At 42.8% G+C, this 21,278-nt stretch overlaps 1 protein-coding gene across 13 annotated transcripts in view; it reads right to left on the minus strand.

Annotated features, from left to right (window-relative positions):
• Positions 1-1,014: 1,014 nt before the first annotated feature.
• plecb (plectin b) overlaps positions 1,015-21,278 on the minus strand; it is a 101,484-nt gene continuing 81,220 nt past the window's right edge. For 8 of the 13 annotated variants that reach the window (XM_079274924.1, XM_079274922.1, XM_079274928.1 and 5 more), the window contains 18 exons: positions 21,141-21,236; positions 20,918-21,043; positions 20,551-20,703; positions 20,291-20,445; positions 19,960-20,086; positions 19,279-19,462; positions 19,143-19,166; positions 18,482-18,639; positions 17,472-17,650; positions 17,241-17,379; positions 16,697-17,053; positions 16,505-16,588; positions 16,293-16,397; positions 16,069-16,167; positions 10,931-14,284; positions 2,306-9,380; positions 1,984-2,100; positions 1,015-1,812 (listed from right to left, as the gene is read on the minus strand). In XM_079274924.1, coding sequence (XP_079131050.1) covers positions 3,201-9,380; positions 10,931-14,284; positions 16,069-16,167; positions 16,293-16,397; positions 16,505-16,588; positions 16,697-17,053; positions 17,241-17,379; positions 17,472-17,650; positions 18,482-18,639; positions 19,143-19,166; positions 19,279-19,462; positions 19,960-20,086; positions 20,291-20,445; positions 20,551-20,703; positions 20,918-21,043; positions 21,141-21,236 — 11,520 coding nt within the window. In that variant the 3' untranslated portion in view covers positions 1,015-1,812; positions 1,984-2,100; positions 2,306-3,200. The remainder of the gene's footprint in view (positions 1,813-1,983; positions 2,101-2,305; positions 9,381-10,930; positions 14,285-16,068; positions 16,168-16,292; positions 16,398-16,504; positions 16,589-16,696; positions 17,054-17,240; positions 17,380-17,471; positions 17,651-18,481; positions 18,640-19,142; positions 19,167-19,278; positions 19,463-19,959; positions 20,087-20,290; positions 20,446-20,550; positions 20,704-20,917; positions 21,044-21,140; positions 21,237-21,278) is intronic. The other 5 variants (XM_079274930.1, XM_079274929.1, XM_079274923.1 and 2 more) reach the window with 3 other exon arrangements.

Consider the following 21,278-nt stretch of genomic DNA (forward strand, 5'->3'; position numbering starts at 1 on the left):
CCTGTAAACACACCGTTACAGTAGTCCAGTCTGCTGAAGATAAATGCGTGGACAAGTTTCTCCAAATCCTGTTGAGACATAAGTCCTCTAATCCTTGATATATTCTTCAGGTGATAGTAGGCTGATTTTGTAATTGTCTTGATATGGCTGTTCAGGTTGAGGTCTGAATCCATAACTACACCTAGATTTCTGGCTTGGTTTGTGGGTTTTAACATCAGTGACTGAAGCTGAGCGGTGATTTTCAATTGTTCGTCCTTGGTACCAAAAACAATTACTTCTGTTTTATCTTTGTTTAATTGAAGAAAAGTGCATCTCTTTTTAAAAGCAAAAACAAAAAAGGGATTTGCAAAAAAACAATATTGGCTCGTTATTTGATTTTGGTCTGACTTGTTTTTGGATTCTGACAATAAAAACGAAAAAACGGCTGTGCTTTTCCGTTTTTGGTCAAAAACGAAAACGAAAAAAATATGGTATTTATGTATTTTCGATTAAATGGGAAAACAGACTATAAAAACGTACATGGACCTGGTTCACAGCAACAGAACGAATATAATTGGAAGTTAGTATGATCATATAGATCGATCCTGAACATAACTTACTCCTTTCAGATGGCAATGTTATCCGTTTTGGGGAACTCTGATGAATGGCCTTGTTGTTGATGCTCAGCCAGTAGAATATAAAAGTGTTAAAATAACTTTCGAGGACAAAGAAAGATTTTCCAGGACATTTTGCTTTGTCTCTCAGTTTCCATGTTTTTTCCAATGGCTGAAAAATTGGTCAACAGTTTTCTAGGAGGCGTAGCAACCCTGATAGTAGCTGCTCTACAGCTGTGCTCTAATGTTGTGATTGACCATGGAGGGATGGGAAAAAAGGCATTATGTGAAGTGTCTGACTTTTGTTTTCTAGTGTCATTACTGCTCCTATATGTAATTTAAGAAAGCAGCACTAAAAAGCATGTTTCACTCCACAAATAGCTTCAGATGCATGGATATTGATGTATGAATGACAAGAGGGCCTCTTCAGAGCGTATTTATTTCCAACATCCTGTTAATGGTCAGAACTTACAACATTATCCACTCACCACATCATTCAAAGCAAAACCACGAAGCAAAACAAACCAGTTGGTTTGTGAAATGATATGTTGCAAAAACAATTCAATCAGCACAGCTACATCTGCAGTTTTCTTTATTTTACATCATCATTATCCCCCAAAATCCTTTATACGGTTGGTAAAACATGCAAGGCAAATTAATCAAAAAACTTGATGAAAACAAATGAAAAAGATTTACAGAGGTAAAACACTTTAGAGATACAGAACAGAAATACAACTATAGGCAAAATAAAGCATCAAGCTCTTTTTCAGTTTGCAAAGAAAATCAATGGCAAATCAACTGATATGAGTTCATTTGATACAATACATACATTCATGCAAATTGCTGCTGTATCAAACATGTCAATGTATCTTTTGAGCACTTTGGTCGGACTGGATTTACAGAGAGATAATACAAAAACATACTGAGTGGACTTAAGAGCAGCTAAATGAAGATGTGCTGCTCTACCACTACTGTTTATGCCAATTAAAAATAAATACTACACATGCAGATGTGTGTATGTTTGGGAGTGTTCTCTCGAAAAAAGGATATGACCACACAAATATCACTACTAGCATTCAAATAATAAATATATAAAAAAAAAGGTAATGAATGAAAAGTGTTCCTAGAAAGGTATCCCAAGATGGTTTCAGGTTGACTCTGCCTCAGCTCTCTTCAAATAGGATGTGCAATGGAAGAAAAGATACACTCAATGGCAAATCTAGAAATAAAAGAAAATAGCTATGAATTCAAATCAAAATAAACTAAACCATGCAGCGGGAAAAATAGAGATGAAATGAAAATTGCCAAACAAATCTTGATGAAACTTAGCGTCATCTTTTGCAAATGAAATGAAAATGACAATGTTTTCCAAAACAGTAATACACTGTACCTGTGTAACTGCGTGAGGATGACACGGACTCATAACTCCATCCAAGTTGAGAGGATTGTATGCTGCGGCCAACGCAGTATCCGTGTTCATATGTTGGATTATGTTGGACTGAGGCAGCTGTCAAAAACAAGATGACAAAAAATCAACCTGTCAATTAGCAGCAATGAGAACTTTGAACAGTAACAGTTCACTAGTGATATCACCATGTGTGGGATAGGGAAGAAATGTCATCAATAAAAGGGCATTATCTAGGCTCTGAGATGCGATCAAAAATAAACTGAAGAAATCAGACAACAAAACAAAACAAAAAAATTCAACTTACAAGAACCAAAAGAACAGGACGCAGGTCTGTATGGGAGAGCAGGATGAAGTCTGACATCATCTTGGGATTAACCAGGAACACTTGACTGACGGTTAATATATAGAATATAAAACTTGGAGTGTGTAAAACAATGAACCCAAAGGATGCAAAAGTCCACTCAATATAAATGGGCATGAGTACAAAAAAATGACAGATTTCAGAATAGTCTGCATAATTTTAATTCTGGCATGTCTTTTTTTTGTATTCTTGTAGTGTCCCATTTTGTAGTGTCTCAGGTGTACATTATATACTGGGTATATTATGTAGTTACCCAGACAACATTCAACATAACACATAATGTGTCCATACTCTATACACACATCCAGAAATGTGAAGGCATCTATGCATTTTAGAATCTGTTAAAAAACATTAGAACTACGTCGACATACAGCATCTCATTAAGGAGTGTCGGAAAACATAAAAAATAGACAAATATCCATGAATTTCAAAAGAATACTGGAAAAATATCTCTGTTTGACATACATACAGTATATATTAGCTTCAGAAAGAACAAGTTTACAACTTTTTAAGTGTAAAATGAAAACTATAAAGTCACTTAAAAACAGCAGAAATGTCATGCTTTGCTTTGAAAAATATAAACGGACTTGGTAATTAGTACTAAAGACATAAAACATAATATATATATCTATTATGTCTCCATATATGAGGCACATGTGTACCCATCTGTTATCTGAAAAAAAATAATAGCCTTGGCAATTCTTGATGTGACCACAAATAAATTATATTTTCTTTGTTACTGTAACTATTTCTTTCCTATGAAAAATGCAACTGCAAAGTGCATTATTATTGTTAATTCTTAGACACTTGGGCTATTGTTGGGAACAGAACTAGCTCATCAGTATCTGCGGCTGTAGCCACTGGAAGAAGATGTGGTGAAGGAGGAGGAGGCGAAGTTCATGTTGAAGCCAGCATCAATGCTGCCTCTCCTGGAGCCTGATTGGGATCCGGTCCTCGAGCCAGTCCGGGAGCCAAGGGCAGATCCAGGGCCGCTGGCATTGTAGGGACTGTAGAGACCTTTGCTGGATTGTGAGGAGGCCTCTAGAAGTCTCAGGCTTGATCCTTCCTCGACCATGCTCTTGTCCATTGCGTCTTTGAAGGAGATTTTCAGTTTGGTTTTTGGACATGTTAGGTATTTAGAATAAGCACCGACATCTCTCAGTTTCTGGGCAGTGCGGGCATCAATTGTGCCCTTCCTGATAGATTCATCGAGTGTCACTCTGCTCTCGACATCAGGCTCAATAAGTCCACCAGTCAGATATTGGACCTCAAGGAAACGCTGCCCAGCTTCATAATACAACCAGCCTTTCTTAAGAGCCTGGGAGGCAGACATCTTTACTTTAGTTCTGGGGTCTTCAAATCCATTGAATGCTTTTTGAGCCAGGTTCAGGCGATCAACCATGATTTTATCCACAAGGCCTTTTTCTGCTGCATCAGTGACTGAGAATCTCTCTCCAGTTGTGGGATCAATTATTCCTCCTGTGCAGGCTTGGGCCTCCAACAATCTTTGGCCAGTTATGTTGTCTACCAGGCTTCTGTGTATGGCCTCAGTAATAGACACCTTCTCCAGTGTGTCTATGTCCAATATTCCAGCTACAGGGCCAGTCTCCTCTGCTGGGTCATTCCATATGACTGCAGGTACTTTAATGGAGGGTATGGGGCTCATGGGAGAGGAGTAGGTAGAACCAGTGGTGGAACCAAAGGAGGATGAGCGTGAGCGGAACCCTCCCGTGTTTCCAGAAAGCAAATCAGCAAATTCTGTGATTGGCAGGTTTCCAGATCGGTATGTTTCAAGGGCTGTCTGGTCAATGAGGCCACGTGAAAGAGCATCATCAACATCATACTGTCTGCCAGACCTCCTGTCAATAATAATCGATTTGACAGTACCATCAGAGGAGGTCATTGTGATCTCTTCCCATTCACATTCCTGCTCAGCAAGTTCCAGGTAAGTTTGGTTGTCAATGAGTCCCTTCCTGTAGGCCTCATACACAGTCATTTCTTTACCAGTCTCAGGGTCTACGATGACAACTCTGCGTTTACGAACCGAGGATTTTGAGGAGGTCTTGCTTTCCCGCTTCTTTTCTTTCAAAAGCAGGAGCACCAGCCCAGTGTCAGGATCGGTGATGCACCTCTCCATGAGCTGGAGGTAAGTTAGGTTTTCTTCAGTGTTGGGGTCAAAGAAGCCTTTGGTGTCATCAGATGGATCTGTCAAGATCTCATTCATTTCCTCATCAAAGAAGCCACGTTTGTAGGCCACCTCAACTGGCAGACGGTGACTTTCCTCTGGGTCAATGACTCCGCCGGTGGCAATCTGGGCTTCCAGGAGACGGATTCCATGATCTTTCAAGATGAGCCCCTTTTGCATGGCTTGGAACAGGGAGATTGTCTTGCCTGAATAGGGATCTCTATATCCTGTCACTGCACGTTCAGCAGAGAGGAGCTTGTCTTTGAATTCGGGTCCTACAAGACCCATTTTCACTGCATCACTGACAGTCAGTCTGAGGTTTTTGATGGGATCAATCACATATCCTGTGGATGCCTGTGCTTCAAGGAGTTCAAATGCTGTGCCTGGCCTGATCATGTTCTTCTTCATGGCCTTGTAAATTGATAGACGCTCCTTTGAGGACTCTAAAAATACACCAGCAATACAGCTTGTGCCCACGAGGTAGCTTGATAATCTTATGCTTAGCTCCTCCATTGTAATACGACCTTCATTCAGTTCAGTGATAGTTTCCTGGTCAATAATTTGTGAGCGGAGCAGCTCTTCTAATGTGATCTTTTTCCTCAGACCGTCTAACATCACTCTCTTGTCTCCCAGGGAGAGTAGGCGCAACCCGCCATCTAACTTGCATCTCTTGAGCAGCTGTGCATATGACAGGACCTCGTCATTGACAGGGTCCATGAATCCCATAACACTGTCAGTCAGCTTCTCGTTGGTTTCCTTGTTGATGTAACCCCTTTGCATGGCAATGTCTGCTGGCAGGTGGAACTGGAATTCTGGATCAATAATACCACCAGTGGCGGTTTGTGCCTCTAACATTTTCAGAGCATAATCCTCTGGAACAAGATCCTTTTTCATGGCCTGGAAAAGAGATATGATTTTCCCACTGTATGGATCTTTGTATCCTGTGACTGCTCTCTCAGCTGAAAGAAGTTTATCATGGATCTCAGGGCCAACAATACCCTTACGAACAGCTTCGTCAACCGTGAGTGTTTCATTTTTAACTGGATCGACAATGAATCCTGTTGCAGCTTGTGCTTCTAGGAGGCTCAGGGCTAGTTCTGGCTTGATAAAACCTCTCTTCATTGCTTGGTATATGCTTATCTTAGAGCTTGAGTCTGTTTCGACCCCAGCAACACAGCCTGTGCCATAGAGATACTGTTTCACACTGGTCATCTCCATTATATCACGGATATCCCTCTTGCCCTGTTTAAGGAGGTTGTAAGTCTCCAAGTCAATGATGCGGGCATTGTAGAGCTCCTCAATCGTTATCCGTCTCCTTATAGTCTTACATGACAATGGACTATCATGTATGATGATCTCTCTCTGCTCCATGATCTCAATAATAATGATGATCATCCGCTCTTTAGTGATTTTACCAGAGCGATATTCATTCATGAGCTTCTGCCTCTCTTGCTCTGGAAGCAAATTTGAGTTCATGATTTCCCACAGGTTGAGTGGCTTATCAGCAAGGCCTTCGATTGGAATGTCAATCTGGGTGTCGGTCAGGTCACTCTGCGTTTGTTCCTCTGTGTAGAGGTATGTCTTCTCCACAACAGTTGGAGACTGAGGCTTGGAGAGTGGAAGGATGTACAGGCCTGTCTCTGGATCTCTGCTGCACTTGTCTTTGAGCTGTCGGTAAGTAACATTCTCATCGGTTTCTGGGTCTGAGAAAGCCTTGTTATCATCAGATGGTTCAGATAGGGTCTTAGCAATTTCTTTGCTGAAAATGTTCTTCTGATATGCAACATCTGTTGGGACACGGTGGCTATTTACAGGGTCAATGATTCCTCCACAAACCATCTGTGCCTCTATCAAAGGCATGGCATGTTCTTTCAGGATGAGATCTTTTTGCACTGCTTCAAAGAGGGAGATTGTGTTGCCTGTGAATGGATCTTTATAGCCAGTAACAGCTTTTTCTGCAGAAAGAAGTTTTTCATGTAGCTCTGGTCCAACAAGACCTGACTTCACTGCGTCGTCTACTGTCAGGCACTGATTCCTAACTGGATCCACAAGAAACCCAGTGGCAGCCTGGGCCTCAAGAAGTGAAAGACCTGTGTTGTGTCTGAGGAGCTTTTTCTTCATAGCCTGATAAATGCTTATTTTCTCTTTGGTTGGCTCCAGGTAGATGCCAGCGATGCTATCGGAGCCCTGGAGATATTTATTGACATCAGGATTCTCACTGACTTGTTTGGGTGTTGTTTTGCCTTGTTGAAGGAGGTCAAAGGTTGGTTTGTCAATGATTTTGGAATCATACAGAGAGGATGCTGGAACAGGAGCTCTAAGGCCCTTGAAGCTGGACTGTTCTCGTTTCTTGGCCTCTTTCTCATCTACAATTGTGATGACAATCTTGACTATCCTTTCAATTGTAAGCTTTCCTGATCTAAACTGTCTGAGCAAGTCAAGCCTTTGTTCCTCAGTGAGATATTCTGAGTTGATGATGTCCCAGATGGTTATCTTCCTGCCCTTAAATGGTCCAGAGTCAAGCTCCACAGTTGCCTGAGTCATAGCCTCTTTCGTCTGGGTATCAGTTAATGTTGGCTCCTCCTTTGCATTAATTGCTTCATCAGAAAGAGGCAGAAGCTGGAGACCAGTTTTCTTGTCAGTGACACACTTCTTGAAGAGCTGCGAGTATGTGACATGTTCTTTTGAGTTGGGGTCAAAGAAGCGTTTAGTTTCATCAGTGGGACTGTTCAGAATCTTTTTCATTTCGTCATCAAAATAATTTCTCTTGCAGGCCACATCATGAGGAATGTGATGGCTCTTTACTGGATCAATGATACCACCAGTGGTCATTTGGGCATCAAGCAGTCTGATCCCTTGTTCTTTAGGTATGAGGTCTTTTTTCATTGCCTGGAACAAAGATACAGTCTTCCCAGTGTAAGGATCCTTGTAACCTGTAACAGCTCGCTCTGCAGACAGGAGTTTTTCATGCAGCTCAGGACCAACCACACCTGCTTTGACAGCTTCATCAACAGTGTACTTCTGATTATTAACAGGGTCAATCACGTAGCCTGTTCCTGCTTGGGCTTCAAGCATATTCAAGGCAGGCCCTGCCCTCATCATGTCTTTCTTCATAGCTTGATAGAAGGACATTGTCTCCTTGGATGAGTGAATCATTACACCTGCAATGCAGTTTGTACCCTTCAGTGCTTTGTGGACAGGCTCCATTTCAGACACTTCTTTAACTGTCTTATTGCCCTTGTGCAATTTGTTGTAGAGGTCTTTGTCAATGATTTTGGATTCCAGGAGTTCAGTGGCAGGAACAGGTGCTCTCAGTCCATCAAAGGTAATCTCATTCTTCTTCTCTTTGTTCTCTGCCACAGTAATGACAATCCTAATGATTTTTTCGATTGTGATTTTCCCTGTTTTATATTGACGGAGAAGGTCCTTCTTCTGTTCCTCAGTGAAGTACTCAGAATTGATTATTTCCCAAATGGTGATATTCTTTCCTTGGAATCGCCCGAATGGCACAGACACAGTGGTTTTGCTGAACACATCCTTGGTCTCCTCCTCTGTGTATATACTTGAGCACTGAGCAGCTTTGTCTGTGATTGGCAGGAGTAGCAGCTTGGTCTCAGGGTCCGTAGTGCATCTCGCCATTAGCTCAGAATATGTCAATGGCTCCTGAGTGCTGGGGTCAAAGTATCCCTTTGTGTCATCTGAAGGTTTCTCCATAATCTTATTCATTTCAACATCATATTGTCCCTGTTTGTAGGCAATGTCATTGGGTAAACGGTGACTATTGATAGGATCGACGATGCCACCAGTTGCAAGCTGAGCCTCAAGGACTCTGATGGCATGATCACGTTCGATCAGACCCTTCTTCATAGCTTCAAAGACAGAGATCTTTCCACCAGTGTATGGATCTTTGTAGCCAATAACTGCCCTCTCTGCTGAAAGCATTTTGTTGTGCAGTTCAGGACCAATCAAGTCTTCCTTGACAGCCTCGTTAACAGAAAGTTTTTGGTTCTTAATAGGATCTATAATGTAACCTGTGGCTGCTTGAGCTTCAAGAAGGATCATGGCTGTGCCAGGAGTAATCTTCTTCTCTTTTGATGCGTGATAGATTGACATTTTTTGATTAGATGGTGTCAAAATCCCAGCAATGCAATTCTTTCCTCTAAGAGTTGTTTTAAGTTTGTCAGTCTCACCAAGCTCTTGAACAGTTGTTTTGCCTTTCTGTAGCTTTTCAAACTCCTTCTTGGATAAAAGGCCAACATCACGAAGTCTGCTTGCAGGTACCTTATCACGTATGCCGTCAAAAGCCAAGGGATCTGGTTTCTTCTCCCCACTGTCTACCGCATCACTGGCATTTTGTCCATTGTAAACAATGGACGAAATGGTCTGTGTTGTTTCAACAGTTTTAACACCAATGTCAGGGACTTTATCAGTGTGTTGGTCTTTCCCTGCTTCCTCAAGCTGCTGCAGCTTATTGCGCAATTTCTGGTTCTCTTCTTCAAGAATCCTTTCCTGCTCTAGTCTCTTCTTCTCCAGTTCTTGCATTTCTTTTTGCTTGTTCAGCATATCTTTCTCAGCTTCTTTTTGCTTATTGAGGGCCTCATCCATGGTAGCGTGGAGTTTCTTCTTCTCCTCCTCCATCTGTTGTCTCTGGCGTTCCTGTTCGTCTTTGAGAGCTTTGGCCTTTTTTAATTCCTCTTCAAACTGGCTCTCCAGCCGCTTTTTCTCATCTTCAATTAGCTTCTCCTTCTTCAAAAGCATCTCCTTTTCTGTCAGGAATGTCTGCTGGAGCACCATCTTCTCATGTTCAACTTGTTTCTGCTGTGCATCAGCCATCTGATAAAAAAATAGAAAAAGTAAGTTACAATTGGCATATAGGTGAAGAACATATTCTGTACATATTTTCTTCATCGAAAATGTTTATTTTGTATACTTAATTTGTAATGGGTACAATTTGTACAATGCACTCTGCTTATGCATAGGGAGATACAATATTGTTAAAATTTGAGTGTGCAGTTTTTGTATATATATATATATATATATATATATATAAAAACATATAAGTTTAGAATGACTTTCCTCAACTAGCAAAAATGCAGAGCAAAAAAATGAATCGATTAAAATAAATTGTCACAATCCCTTTTTCTGAGAGATTTTTATGTGAATGTCCTGCCTAGAATAATTTGGACTGCAATTTGTCTGCATGCTCTTACTTGTTTTGATTGTAGAGTTTTTTGTATTACTTGATGTGTTGCAACAGAGAATACATTTTGTTGCAAAATAATTTACTGCTAACTATATACCAGAAATCTTGTGTTAGTTACATTTTAAGGCGTTACACACAGACTCACCCGATATATTACTTATAGTAAATGGCAAGGATCAGAATTCTGACGACACATCATATAATTAGTTTAAGACAAACAGTTTGCAAGGATCTCGGATAGTGTCTTTTGAAATAGTTAAATATTAAAGGAATACTCCACTGCTATTCAACTTTACCTCTCTGTATTCTAATAATTCTAATGATCACTTCAACAAAGCTCCCAATTTAGTGTATTGTATACTATTGCAATTCTCTCCTCTTCTACCAGATGTAATGGAAACGGAGGGGTGAGGGATGTTGATGACGCCAACATATACTTGTCAACAAGAAAATAAGAAAGCTCAATAGGTATGGTGAGATCTCTGGTAAATGTTTTAGAATGTCTATGTTGGTGATAAAGTTTTGCTTGCCTGAAAAGTATAAATACATACATTTGTCGGGGTAGAGGCCAGTTTGGTGGAGATTTCTGCATATTTTAACACAGCATTCAAAATTGAATCTGGGCATTTTTACAAATGGGATGGTTACTAAAGGTAAAATTTGCTGAGCCACTAATGGGTTGGTCTTTTAATCCTGCAAATACAGCCAATATTCAAGGTTTGGCCATCATCCAGGATAAATGCAGTGGAACATTCCTTTAAAACTCATTGAGCACTGGCACAAATCTTCCTAGAGGTTTGGGGTTCTTGTAAATCTGGATGTAGTGTAATGCAAGGTTATCTCTCTAATCACACTTAAGTTTAACGTTTTGGCTAAATTGCCAATGGACTATCATATTTTTATTAATTTGAGTTTTTTGAAACGGAAGAGATGTATGAAGCATGTCTCAAAATAGAAGAAGAAACATTCCAGGATATGAGGGTGACATTCAGGATATGATCTGCATGAGCAGAGTGCACTGTAAAAAAATTAAATCAAAATCATATTTAAAATCAAAGATGGTTTCATGATTAGTATGATAAGAGAAAGGAATAGAGGAAATTTAAAGAAAGAAGTGGGTTAGTTTTCAGAAAGAGTTAATGACATAAGCTGCTTTGTTATGCCATTTTTGACACAATACCTCTTTAGATTTATTTTGAAGTTCTTCGGCTTCCTTTTTCAGTCTAGCCTTCTCCCTCTCTAGGTCTGCGATTGCGTGGCGTAAATCGCTAGCCTCTTTGCTGGTATTTGCGCTCTCCAATTCCAGTATTTTCACTGCAGTCATTTTTCCTTTGGTGGCTATCTCAGTCTCATGAAGACGGGCAGCAATATCATCAGCTTGTTTCTTGAATTTCTTTGCCTCCTCCTCAGCTTTGGCCTGGCCTTCGCTGAGCTGAGAAACCTGGAGTTTGAGTTTTTCGGCTTCAGCTACAATCTCCATTTGCCTTTTCCTCTCTGCTACAAGTGACTTCTGGTATTCCTCCGTCTCGTCGTCCAGACGCTGTTGCATTAGTTGTTTGTCCTCCAGCAGCTTTTGAGCCTGCTCCTGAGCCAAGTCCTTCTGTCTTTGGAACATCTCTGCCTCAGCCCGAAGTCGCGATGCCTCCTGTATGGCCTGCATTTTCTCTTTGAGCATTTTCTCTGCAAGAGCTCGTTGCTGATTGAGGTCATCTTCTGCAATCTGTCTCAAGCGTGCAGCCTCTTGGGATTCTACACTAAGTCTGGCAGCATCCTCTGCGAGCCTTTTCATATTTTCAGCCTCATCGGCATGGAATTTCTGTGAGTTGTCTTTGTCTTTCTTGAGGAGGCGTTGATTTTCCTCCTCGATTCTGATTTTCAGTTTGAGCAGCTCCTCCATCTGAACCTTGACTTTGAAGAGCTCCTCCTCTACCTGGCCCCGTTGTTTGACAGCATCATCAACCTCATCCTTCAAGCGCTGCAGCTCTTCATCCAGGACAGATTTCTGTTTATCGGTATCATCGAGCCTAAGTTTAACCTTTGTGAGCTCTTGCTCCACTTGGAACTTCTGTTTCAATGTTTGCTCTGCCAGTTTTTTGTGCTTTACCATTTCAGCATCGGCCTGTTGCTTCTGCTTGAGTGCTGCACTTTCTGCCTGTGCTCGTTTAGCAGCTTCAAATTCAGCCTCCTTCCGCAACCTTTCCGCATCCTCCTGAGCTTTGACTTGGATTGCAGCTTCTTTCTCAGCAGCTGTCTTCTGCCGTTCTGCTTCCTCTGCTTGTTGACGAAGCAGAGCCGCCTCCCTCTCTGCCTTCTCCTTAGCAGCCTCTGCCTCCTTGGCCAGCTTCTTTGCTTTCTCGTACGCTTCCTTAAGCTTATTCTGCATGATGCCGTCTTCCTTCTGTTGGGCAAGGACACTTTGGGCTTGCTGCTCAGCTGCATTGCATTTCAGGGATGCTTGTTCGGCTGCAACAATCTGTTTGTCAGCTTCAATGTCGGCCAAGTCTTTCTGCCTCCTGGCCTCTTCTGCTTTCTTTTTCAGGCGAGCGAGCTCGTCTTGGGCAATCTTGCATTGTCTGGCTGCCTCTTCCTCTGCAGCAGTGATCTTCTTAACCTTCTCCTCTGCTTCCCTCCTCCTCTTCTCCTCCTCCAGGGCAAGCTTCCTCAGGTTCTCCGCCTCCTCCTCTGTTCTTAGTTTGCTCTGTTGAGTTTCTTCTGCAATGTTCTTCAGTTTGTTCAGTTCCAGCTCCAGATCAAGTTTCCCAAATGAGGCCTTTTCAAAGTTCAGCTTCAGAATTCTGATTTCTTCTTCGACGACTCGCCTCTGTTTCAGGGTGTCGTCCACTATTGCTTTTTGTCTGTCCATTTCAGCCTCAGATGATTTTTTGAGTAGGATGATCTTTTCCTCAATCTCTTGCTTGTGCTGGTTAGCCTGGTCTTCAAGAGCTTTCCTCTGGTAAGCCTCATCCTCTGCTTGACGGCGGAGTCTTTCGTTTTCTGCCTCTTTCTCTTTCAGGGCGATTTCAGCCTCTGTTTTCGAACGAGTGGCGTCGCTGATAGCAGCCAGCTTCTCTTTGAGAATCCTCTCAGCCTCTGCTCTCTGACGAGCTGCCTCTTCCTCCGCAACTTGCCTCTGATGCTTGGCCTCCTCTGCGATGGCTCGAAGCTTGCTTGCTTCCTCAGCCACGTCCCTCATCTTGCTGGCTTCAGCCTCAAGAAGTTGTTTGCTCCTCTCTGTGTTGGACATGGTCTCCTTTTCTGCCTTGGACTTAAGTTGAATGAGTATGTCCATTTCACTCCTCACTTTGGCCAGCTCATCCTCAAGCTGTTTCCTTTGTTGTTGCGCTGCGACGACTTCATTTTTCAGGCGGTAAAGTTCATCTTCAAGGAGGGATCTCTGCTGTTCTGCGTTGTCAAAGTCGGCCCTGAGTCGAATCAGTTCGTGTTCTGCAGTCAGTTTCTGCTGAGCCGTGCTCTCAGCTACCTTCCGCTGCCTATCAAGCTCTTTCTCGGCCATCTCTTTCTGCTTCAGGGCTGACTCTTCGGCTTTGGTTCTCTTTTTGGCCTCACGCTCAGCCTCATCCTTTTGTTTCTCAGCATCTTCTTGAGCAAGGCTCTTTTTGTGAGCTTCTTCCTCAGCCTGGAGTCTTAGACGGAGGGCCTCATTAGCTTTTTGCCTCCACTTCTCAAGCTCTCTTTCCGCCTCTTCTCTGGCATTTATCGCATCCTCCTGCTGTTTCTTGAGATATGCTGCTTCTTGTTGCAGCTGAAGGACAGCGCCATGTTCTTGCTTGAGGGATTCTTCCAGCTTTGAGGTCTTTTCCACAAAGGAGGTCCGTTTGCTCTCGAGCTCAGCCGCGGCACTCTTCTGGGCTGCCACATGGGCAACCTTGATTTGTCTCTCCTTTTCAATCTCTGCTTGCTTCACTTGCCTTTCAGCCTCCTCGGCCTGCATCTTGAGATTTTCAAGGTCTTCCAGAGCTTTTTGCTTCTGCTTCGCAGCTTCTTTCTCTGCCTCAGATTTGCATTTGAGTTCCTCCTCTGCTATGCGCTTTTTCTGGGTCTCTTCCTTGACTTGTCTATGGAGCTTCTCAGCTTCTTCCTGGGCGGCCTTTCTGAGTCTCTCAGCTTCGGCCGCTCTTTCACGAAGTTGCTTGAGCTCAGATTCCGCGGCGGACTTTTGTGTTACTGTTGTCTCAAGTTGGATCCTGATGAGGTAGATTTCCTCCTCAATCTTGGTCCTGCTGTGAAGAGCCTCATCCACCTGTTGGCTTTTGTCCTTGATCTGCTGCTCGGACAGATTTTTGAGCTCATGCAATTCCAGCTGGATGTTGTGCTTTTGCTTCTCTGCATCTACAGCAGCAATGTCTCTCCTGCTAACTTCTTCCTGCATTCTGAGCTTCAGCTCTTGAGCCTCTTTCTGAGCTTTGGCAATGGCCTTTGCGTGAGCGGCAGCTAACTGCTTCTGTTTGTCTAACTCAGCCTGCATCTCAGCCATCTTTTTCTGCTCTTCTGCTTTGAGTTTCTTTGCAGCTTTCTGCATTAGTGGAGGCAAATGGTAAAGAAAGGATTACAATCAAGCATGACATGTTAAAGGTAGCACTGTACATTAACGAGCTCAAAACGGTGTGGATTCAAATTGTAATTACTATAGTAATCAGAGCCAAATCACACCGGAATAAGAGCAACGTAATGTACTGTGTTACCGAGGCAATGTTAATGTTAATGTTAGCTCAAAGATCAATCACTGGACACAAATTAGATGCACATTCATCAAAGTGATGTTAAATTCACGATGCAATTAAAAACATTAATGAGAAGGCAATTCAGGAAAAAAATGGATGACGGGGATGAATGAATCAATGTATGGAAACAAAATATCACTTCACAACACAGCAAGAAAAGCATATGGCATGCAACTGTAGCTGTTTCTAACTTTCAAAACTGCCTTATAATTGTGATTCCAATATAATATTGTACGTTTACAATGTAGCTTTAATTCTTGACAAATTGTTGAAATGTTTTTTTTCCAATATTTATTGCATAAGTGGGAGGAAAAGCCATTTCCATGTATGTAAGAGTATTTCCAACACATAGGTATTGTCACTATTTAATTATTGATCACTTTCAGTTTTGTTTCGGTAGGTTTCTGTTGTTTTACATAAAACTATATTTTCAAAATAAGAACTAAATGCTCCACACCATTCACACAGACTAGCTTGTATCTCATCCATGCACTCGGGGTTCTTTAAATCACTATTTGCCACAACATGGAATGGAAAGGAAAGGCAAGGTCAAGGATGACGAAACCCGTTTATAGATGCAGGAAGTGTAAGAAGCACTGTAAGGTGGGTTTAAAAAGAACACTGAGTACATAGTGTGAGTAAGGAAGTGTGGATAGCTACTGTACATCTATGAAAGGCTGCCGTGAAAGCAAGGAGATGAATATGCCATGAAAAGCCAGAGCGTAGTTTGAGAGAGACACAGATGTTAGGATGAAAGAGGGAATGGAGATTATACGATACAGTAGAAACACTGTGAATAATTTACCTCTTTAATGCTCAAACAAGTTAAGCATTCATCATGGCAAAGCACTGGCAAGCAGTTAAGAGGAGCAAAGAAACAAACAAAACATTAGGGTTAGAAAATAATGTGAAACTTTAAACTTGTGTGAATTTAGGGGCTAAAGGAGGACTGGAAACCACGATAACCAGGATGAAACACTTTGGTTTTAAGGACAGGAAGTGGCCAGAAGGAAAAGAAAGGAATGAGAATTGTAGTGAAAGAACGAACCCCTAACTCTAAACCTGCATCACAATACGCAAAATGAATGGAGATGAGGCAGCTATACGAACACTCAGTGTGCTGTATTTATTTAGTCTAGTTTTAGACTGCATTGAGAGTTAATGTTACCGTCTCAATGTAACAGAAAGAATAATCGAATAAAATACTATATTCCCTTGAATGTAAACACACTCAAACCGCATGCATCATGTTTGTTTGCAAATTCTTAATTTGGTGATATTATTAATCATATCCTTATACATCATTAATCCTTTATCGTGATATAATGACTACTGAATGCTCCTCCAGCAGATAGATCAGCTACAGCATGCCAATGTTTCAAGCGTAACCAGTGCAAAGGAACTGTTTGTCACCGTACATTAATGTGATGTGTGCGTGACACACACAGTACGTGCATGCATGTGTTTCGGTAATCGGCGGGTGATCTCGTTTGTTGGTTGGTTGATTATTTGGTTGGTTGGTTCGGTTAATGTTAGAATTTAGTTTGTTTGGGATCCTCAGCCAGTTGTCACGCACCTCCTCGTCCTCCAGGCGGCGCTGCGTGTCGGTGATGAACTTGATGTACTGACTAGTCAGAGTCATCAGCTCACTGTACCGGGTCCTCAGTGTTACATACTGATACGGGGAGAGACAAACAAAACATCTGTGTCATTTACAGGGAAATGAGTTCATGGTTAAGTCATCCTTTAACAAAGCTATGTTCTACAAGCTGCATCCAACGGGGGTTCTCGGAAACGAACCTCCTGAATGATGTTGTCAGAGGCAGAATCCAGTTTGGTTTTCTTCAAGGGAGAAGCAAGAGGATCCATATGGGCTTTGTAGGCAACCAACTGGAGTTCATAGTCCTGATTGGAAAAAAGGTGATCCTCCATACGTTAGTATTGCTCCAAATTACTCCAATTTACAATAATGAACGGAAGCTGTTGTTGTTGTTGTTGTTGTTTATGCTCACCTTGATAGTGTTAATGTATGCTTTCGCATATTGTTGACACTCTTCAACTTTGTCTTTGTTATTCTCAATCTCCTCCAGCAGTTTCTGTTTTGAAAACGGGTTTTAATTAATTGAGCTCACGTGAAATAATTTTGAAAATAAATAATAGTGCTCAGAAATAAGAATGCTGGTTGGTATCAAGCGGTAATATACCTTCTCCTGGGTCAGTTGTTCATTCAGAGTTTTGCTGTTGGTGATGGACACAGCCTGGATCTTCTCCTGCCTTTGCTTGGCGTCAGAAATCCAGCCGATCAGCCAATCGTGGCTCTCGCGATAGTAGCCTAGCTGGCGGCCAAGCTGCTCCAGCTCTCTCTGGCGGATGTCCATCTGGGCGAACACGGCCTTCCAGCGGTCCTGAAGACCAGACAGGAGGTGGCGGTAGTGGTCCAGCTCGACGTCCCGCTCGCTGTGCACGCGTGACATCTTGACACTCACTGCGGTGGCCTTCTTCAGCTCTTCCTCCAGAGAGTCAAACACTGGCTGTTGACCCTCAGCCTCCGCTCGCATTTTCTGCAGATTTCGTAAGAAGAGAAAGGCCAGTCAGCAGAGCGCAAACAATGTCAAGATCACCGGTCAGGCTGAACTACTTAATGGGAACAGTTCTCAATTGGCTGATAGGAGGATTTGTATTTTTTTCTGTATGCAAATATCCGATCAGTTGAGAAAAATTCTCCTCGTAAAAAAACACGCTGTTTACCTTTAGCGTTGTTCTGTAAGTATCTACTTCTTTGCCATCGCCTGGCACGGTGTGAACCTCACGCAGACAGTCCTCGTACTGCTTGAGAACTCCCTCAGCACCCTGTGTGTTACGGATGACCATATCCACAGTCTTCAGCCTGGGACAAGAAACAAAAAGTAAACAAATGAGCAAGGCAAAGGGGCATCAGTGCATTTCTTCATTCCCATTGAACTCGACTGGGGGACTCACTTCTCGAGATAAACCGAGGAGAGCATGTGGGTATGATCCATCTTCTGCACGGTGATGTCAAGCTCTGAGCGCAGAACGGGAGCTGAGGCAGACTGCTGTGGGGAGGCCAAGACCTCTTGTGTCCTCACAGACACCTTATCAAGGTCCTTCTTGAGGCTCTTGAGCTTCACCTGGACTTTCTGCACAACAGAAGAAGACAACAAGAGTAAGCAACATGTCAGAAGAGTCAGAACTTCTTAAGCATGGGGGGGGGAAACAATCAACTGACAAAGAAATCCCAACCAGACTATTATGAGGAGCAGATTCCAAAAATGTGCTTCAAGGCACCTTTTTAATTTAAATGAACAGTCTCAGATCAGCAGGCACCTGAGCAGCCGTTGTAGGAAAGCAGCCAGAAGTCGTACTGCAATCTCTGCAACTCTCTCTGAACTGCTACAAATTCCAGACCTTAAAGCTTTTACAATTCTCTGCGGTATCTTCGCACTCTGAGCTACACTGATTGAAGCTCTTACTCCAATTGTACAGTGTGCCCAGTGGTTTAGTTCTTCTTTCCGCCAATCCTGCCCATCATTGCCCCTTACAGAATTAGCAAATTCCCATTTTCCCTTCCTCTACTTTCATCTTTTCCTCTTTCCTCTATGTGGATGGGTTTGTTTTGCCTCTAGGGCCAGCGGGTTGCTAAGAGCCTTGCTTTACATCCGCAGATGTTGCCATCAGGCTTATTTTAAAAAACGAACCAAGCACATGATACTCAAATAGTGTCCCGAGGGTCAGGCAAATGTGCACAATTGCGGCCAACGTTTTGTATCTCTCACTACATTGAGACACGTGTCCTATTGAAAAGATTATATTAGTTCCACTTCATCCCCTCAAGTAAGAATACAAGAAAGGCTAATGTAACTTAGCCCTTGAGATAATCAACGCCATCTGATTCAAGCCCATAGGCACTGGTGTGTAATTCATATGGTAATGTCGTGTAATTAATATGGCCACATTGCTGTGTACAGTACCTGCTGGTCTGCTGTCTTCTGAACACATTCTTTCAGAGGTTCCTTCTCCATTGGTTTGCGTATGCGAGATAGAGTCCCGGCCTCGCAGTCCTCTATGCTCACACGCAGGTCCTTGATCTCAGAGATGTAGTTCTTACACAGAGTTTCATCCTGTTGACCTGTGGAGCAGCATAATGTATTACTTTAGAACAGCAAAACAAAAGATTGATTCAATCAAAAGGCAAGAAGTGAGTTTGGATGCACTCGAGGGCCAAGAACACAGAAATACTGAATACTGTAGATACAAAAAGCACCGTCACAGCCTAAATATGAGTTTTGTGTCCATGGCACAGTATGGTGTGGTATTGTTGATGTGTAACTACGTGTGGCCCTCTTTCACACTCAAATCACGTTTTTTGCGACATCTACCACGTATTTGCCGTGTAATTACATGTCGTGACACACGCAGCTCCATTTAAACTACAGTCAATACATACAGTACATAGCAAGTATGTTCTACCCAAGTAATCACAGCATTAGGTGATAAGGCTGCATGACATAAAGAAGAAAAGCAACGTGGGAACCAAACCAACATGCGGTCACTTAGAACTCTACTCTAATCACACTGATGGTTATCTCTGAGCATCTCATCCAAAGCTTTGACCGGCTCGACGTCACTCACCTTTGAGCCTAACAACCATTAGTCCTGAAAGGTGAACAATTACATGCTGTGAAGTTGCTAGTCACTTATTGTATATTTCCTTTGTACATCCATGAATTATTTGTTGTTTGGAGGGAAAAAAACCCACAAAAGTTACCTTTCTCCATGGAGCGGAGCAGGTGGTCGAAATGCTGGGTGGACTTGGTGTAGTCGCCCTCGACCTGCATGCGGTCATCGGGGCCAAAGAGCTGCGAGTCCTGGCTGTCGCGCATGTAGTCCTGGTAGTGGAGCTCCAGGTTCCTCATCAACAGCCTGTACTCCTCCGCTTTCATGGTCTTCAACTGCAAAGGACGGAGAAGAATGGGGGCGGGATTAGAAGGCGGGATTTATTCTGCGTATTCTGAGGAGGTTGATGATGTGGTTTGATTTAATGATGTAATTCTTTGGTTTTGGTAACAAAACGGTTTCTTGTTGATTGTATCACGGCTAGGGCACTCTTTCCAGAGCTATAAAATGATCCGACAGTAACTGAATGTGATTCCAAACACCTAACGTAATAAAACCCTTCCCTGCGCAGCCTGCTGTTACAATAACAGACGTCAAGCCTTCAGTTAGTTATTTAGAGTCTATTAGCTATTTACAGCTCATGGTTTGGTCTTATTTTCAAAGTAGTGCAGTTGGCAGAAGATTATATGTTGTTTAATATTTCTTAAGTAAAAAAATAAAAATGCTTTTTGAATTGTTTTTATCATTTTTCACATACAGGTCAGCTCATGAAGTTTACACCGAATACAACAACTCTGTTTTTCGATTTAACATTTTTTGCAGAGAAGCTCACCATTGTGATGTTCCAGGAGCGTATCTGTGTGTAGTCTCTCATCAGGTACTGCCACGACAGCAAGCTCTTCATGTCTATATGGAGCGTCTGCCACATAGACACCATCTGCTGATAACCTGAGTCCAGACTGGAGTAGGAGAGGAACGCAGCGAGAATCAAGAAACAGACGGTACTCCAGAGATTGTACCCGTCTTCACCATTTACAGTTTAGTTTTAAACTCAATATGTATTTAGTGTCATTGGAGTGGACCGGTTGACAGAAAGAGAAACGCCTTCCTAAATCGGTCAATCTGTCCCATAAACCCTGCTGCTCGTCCACATGTGTTCTCACCTGGACACGCTGTCCACGGCCTCCTTGTTGACTGGAGGCACCATGAAGCAGACGGAGGGCACCACCGCCTCGTTTCCGGCGTGGTTCAGGACCTTCCACTTGTAGGGCTGTGAGTTGTTGAGGAGCGCGCACTCGTCTCCTTTATGGACGGTGATCTGCAACACAATGCACGATTGGTGAATTACACACACGCATGGAAGAGGGCGTGCTGAGGTTCCGCGACACGTTTGACCACTCTGGACGAATCGCAGATCACTGACCTCCTGCTGCTTGAAGTCACAGACGGCTTGAACGGGCAGTTTGCCTTTGATGGAGGTGGTGGGGTTGCGTGGTTTCAGCTGGATGATGGACTTGGCTCTCTTGTTCAGGCCGGTCGCAAGGGTCTTGAATTCATTCATCTGCTCTTTCTCCTCCTGGGGGAAAAGAAATACGATCAAATGAATAAAACACAAACAAGATTCGAGTAAAATAATTCCCAGTTTTCTGATGGCATTCACTTTAAAAAAAAGGGGGAAATTGTTGCTTCTAAATCGAAATAGTCATCGCCGACATTTTCTTAAGAAGCTCATCTGGCACGATCGTGTGCACGTAGAGCTAGATATACACATGTCAGCAGTGCTCACTCACCACAGCATCCTGCAGCAGATCCTCCAGCCGTGTGGCTGTGGTGGAGCGATCGCAGCTGTATTTCTTTCTCATGGTGTCTTGCATTTTCTTCATCTTGTCCTGAGCCTCGTTCACATCAGCAAAGAACTGCAAAGGGACAGGAAATTGCTCACTGAATGTTGATGGACGTATAGGGTTATTGGAATTCCACAGATCTGTCTGAATTCACATAGCTGTGCCATACCTGGTAGTAGGCTGTGTTTTCTTTGAGATGAGCCTCAATACAGCAGCACAGCTGAAGGATCCAGCTCCACTGAGTCTGCAGGGCGGCTGTGAAGGCCTGAAAGAGACAAAGAAGACGGTGCATTAGTGGAGGCCTCAC

This window comes from Melanostigma gelatinosum (genome assembly GCF_949748355.1).
Source record: "Melanostigma gelatinosum genome assembly, chromosome: 9".
NCBI lineage: Eukaryota > Metazoa > Chordata > Actinopteri > Perciformes > Zoarcidae > Melanostigma > Melanostigma gelatinosum.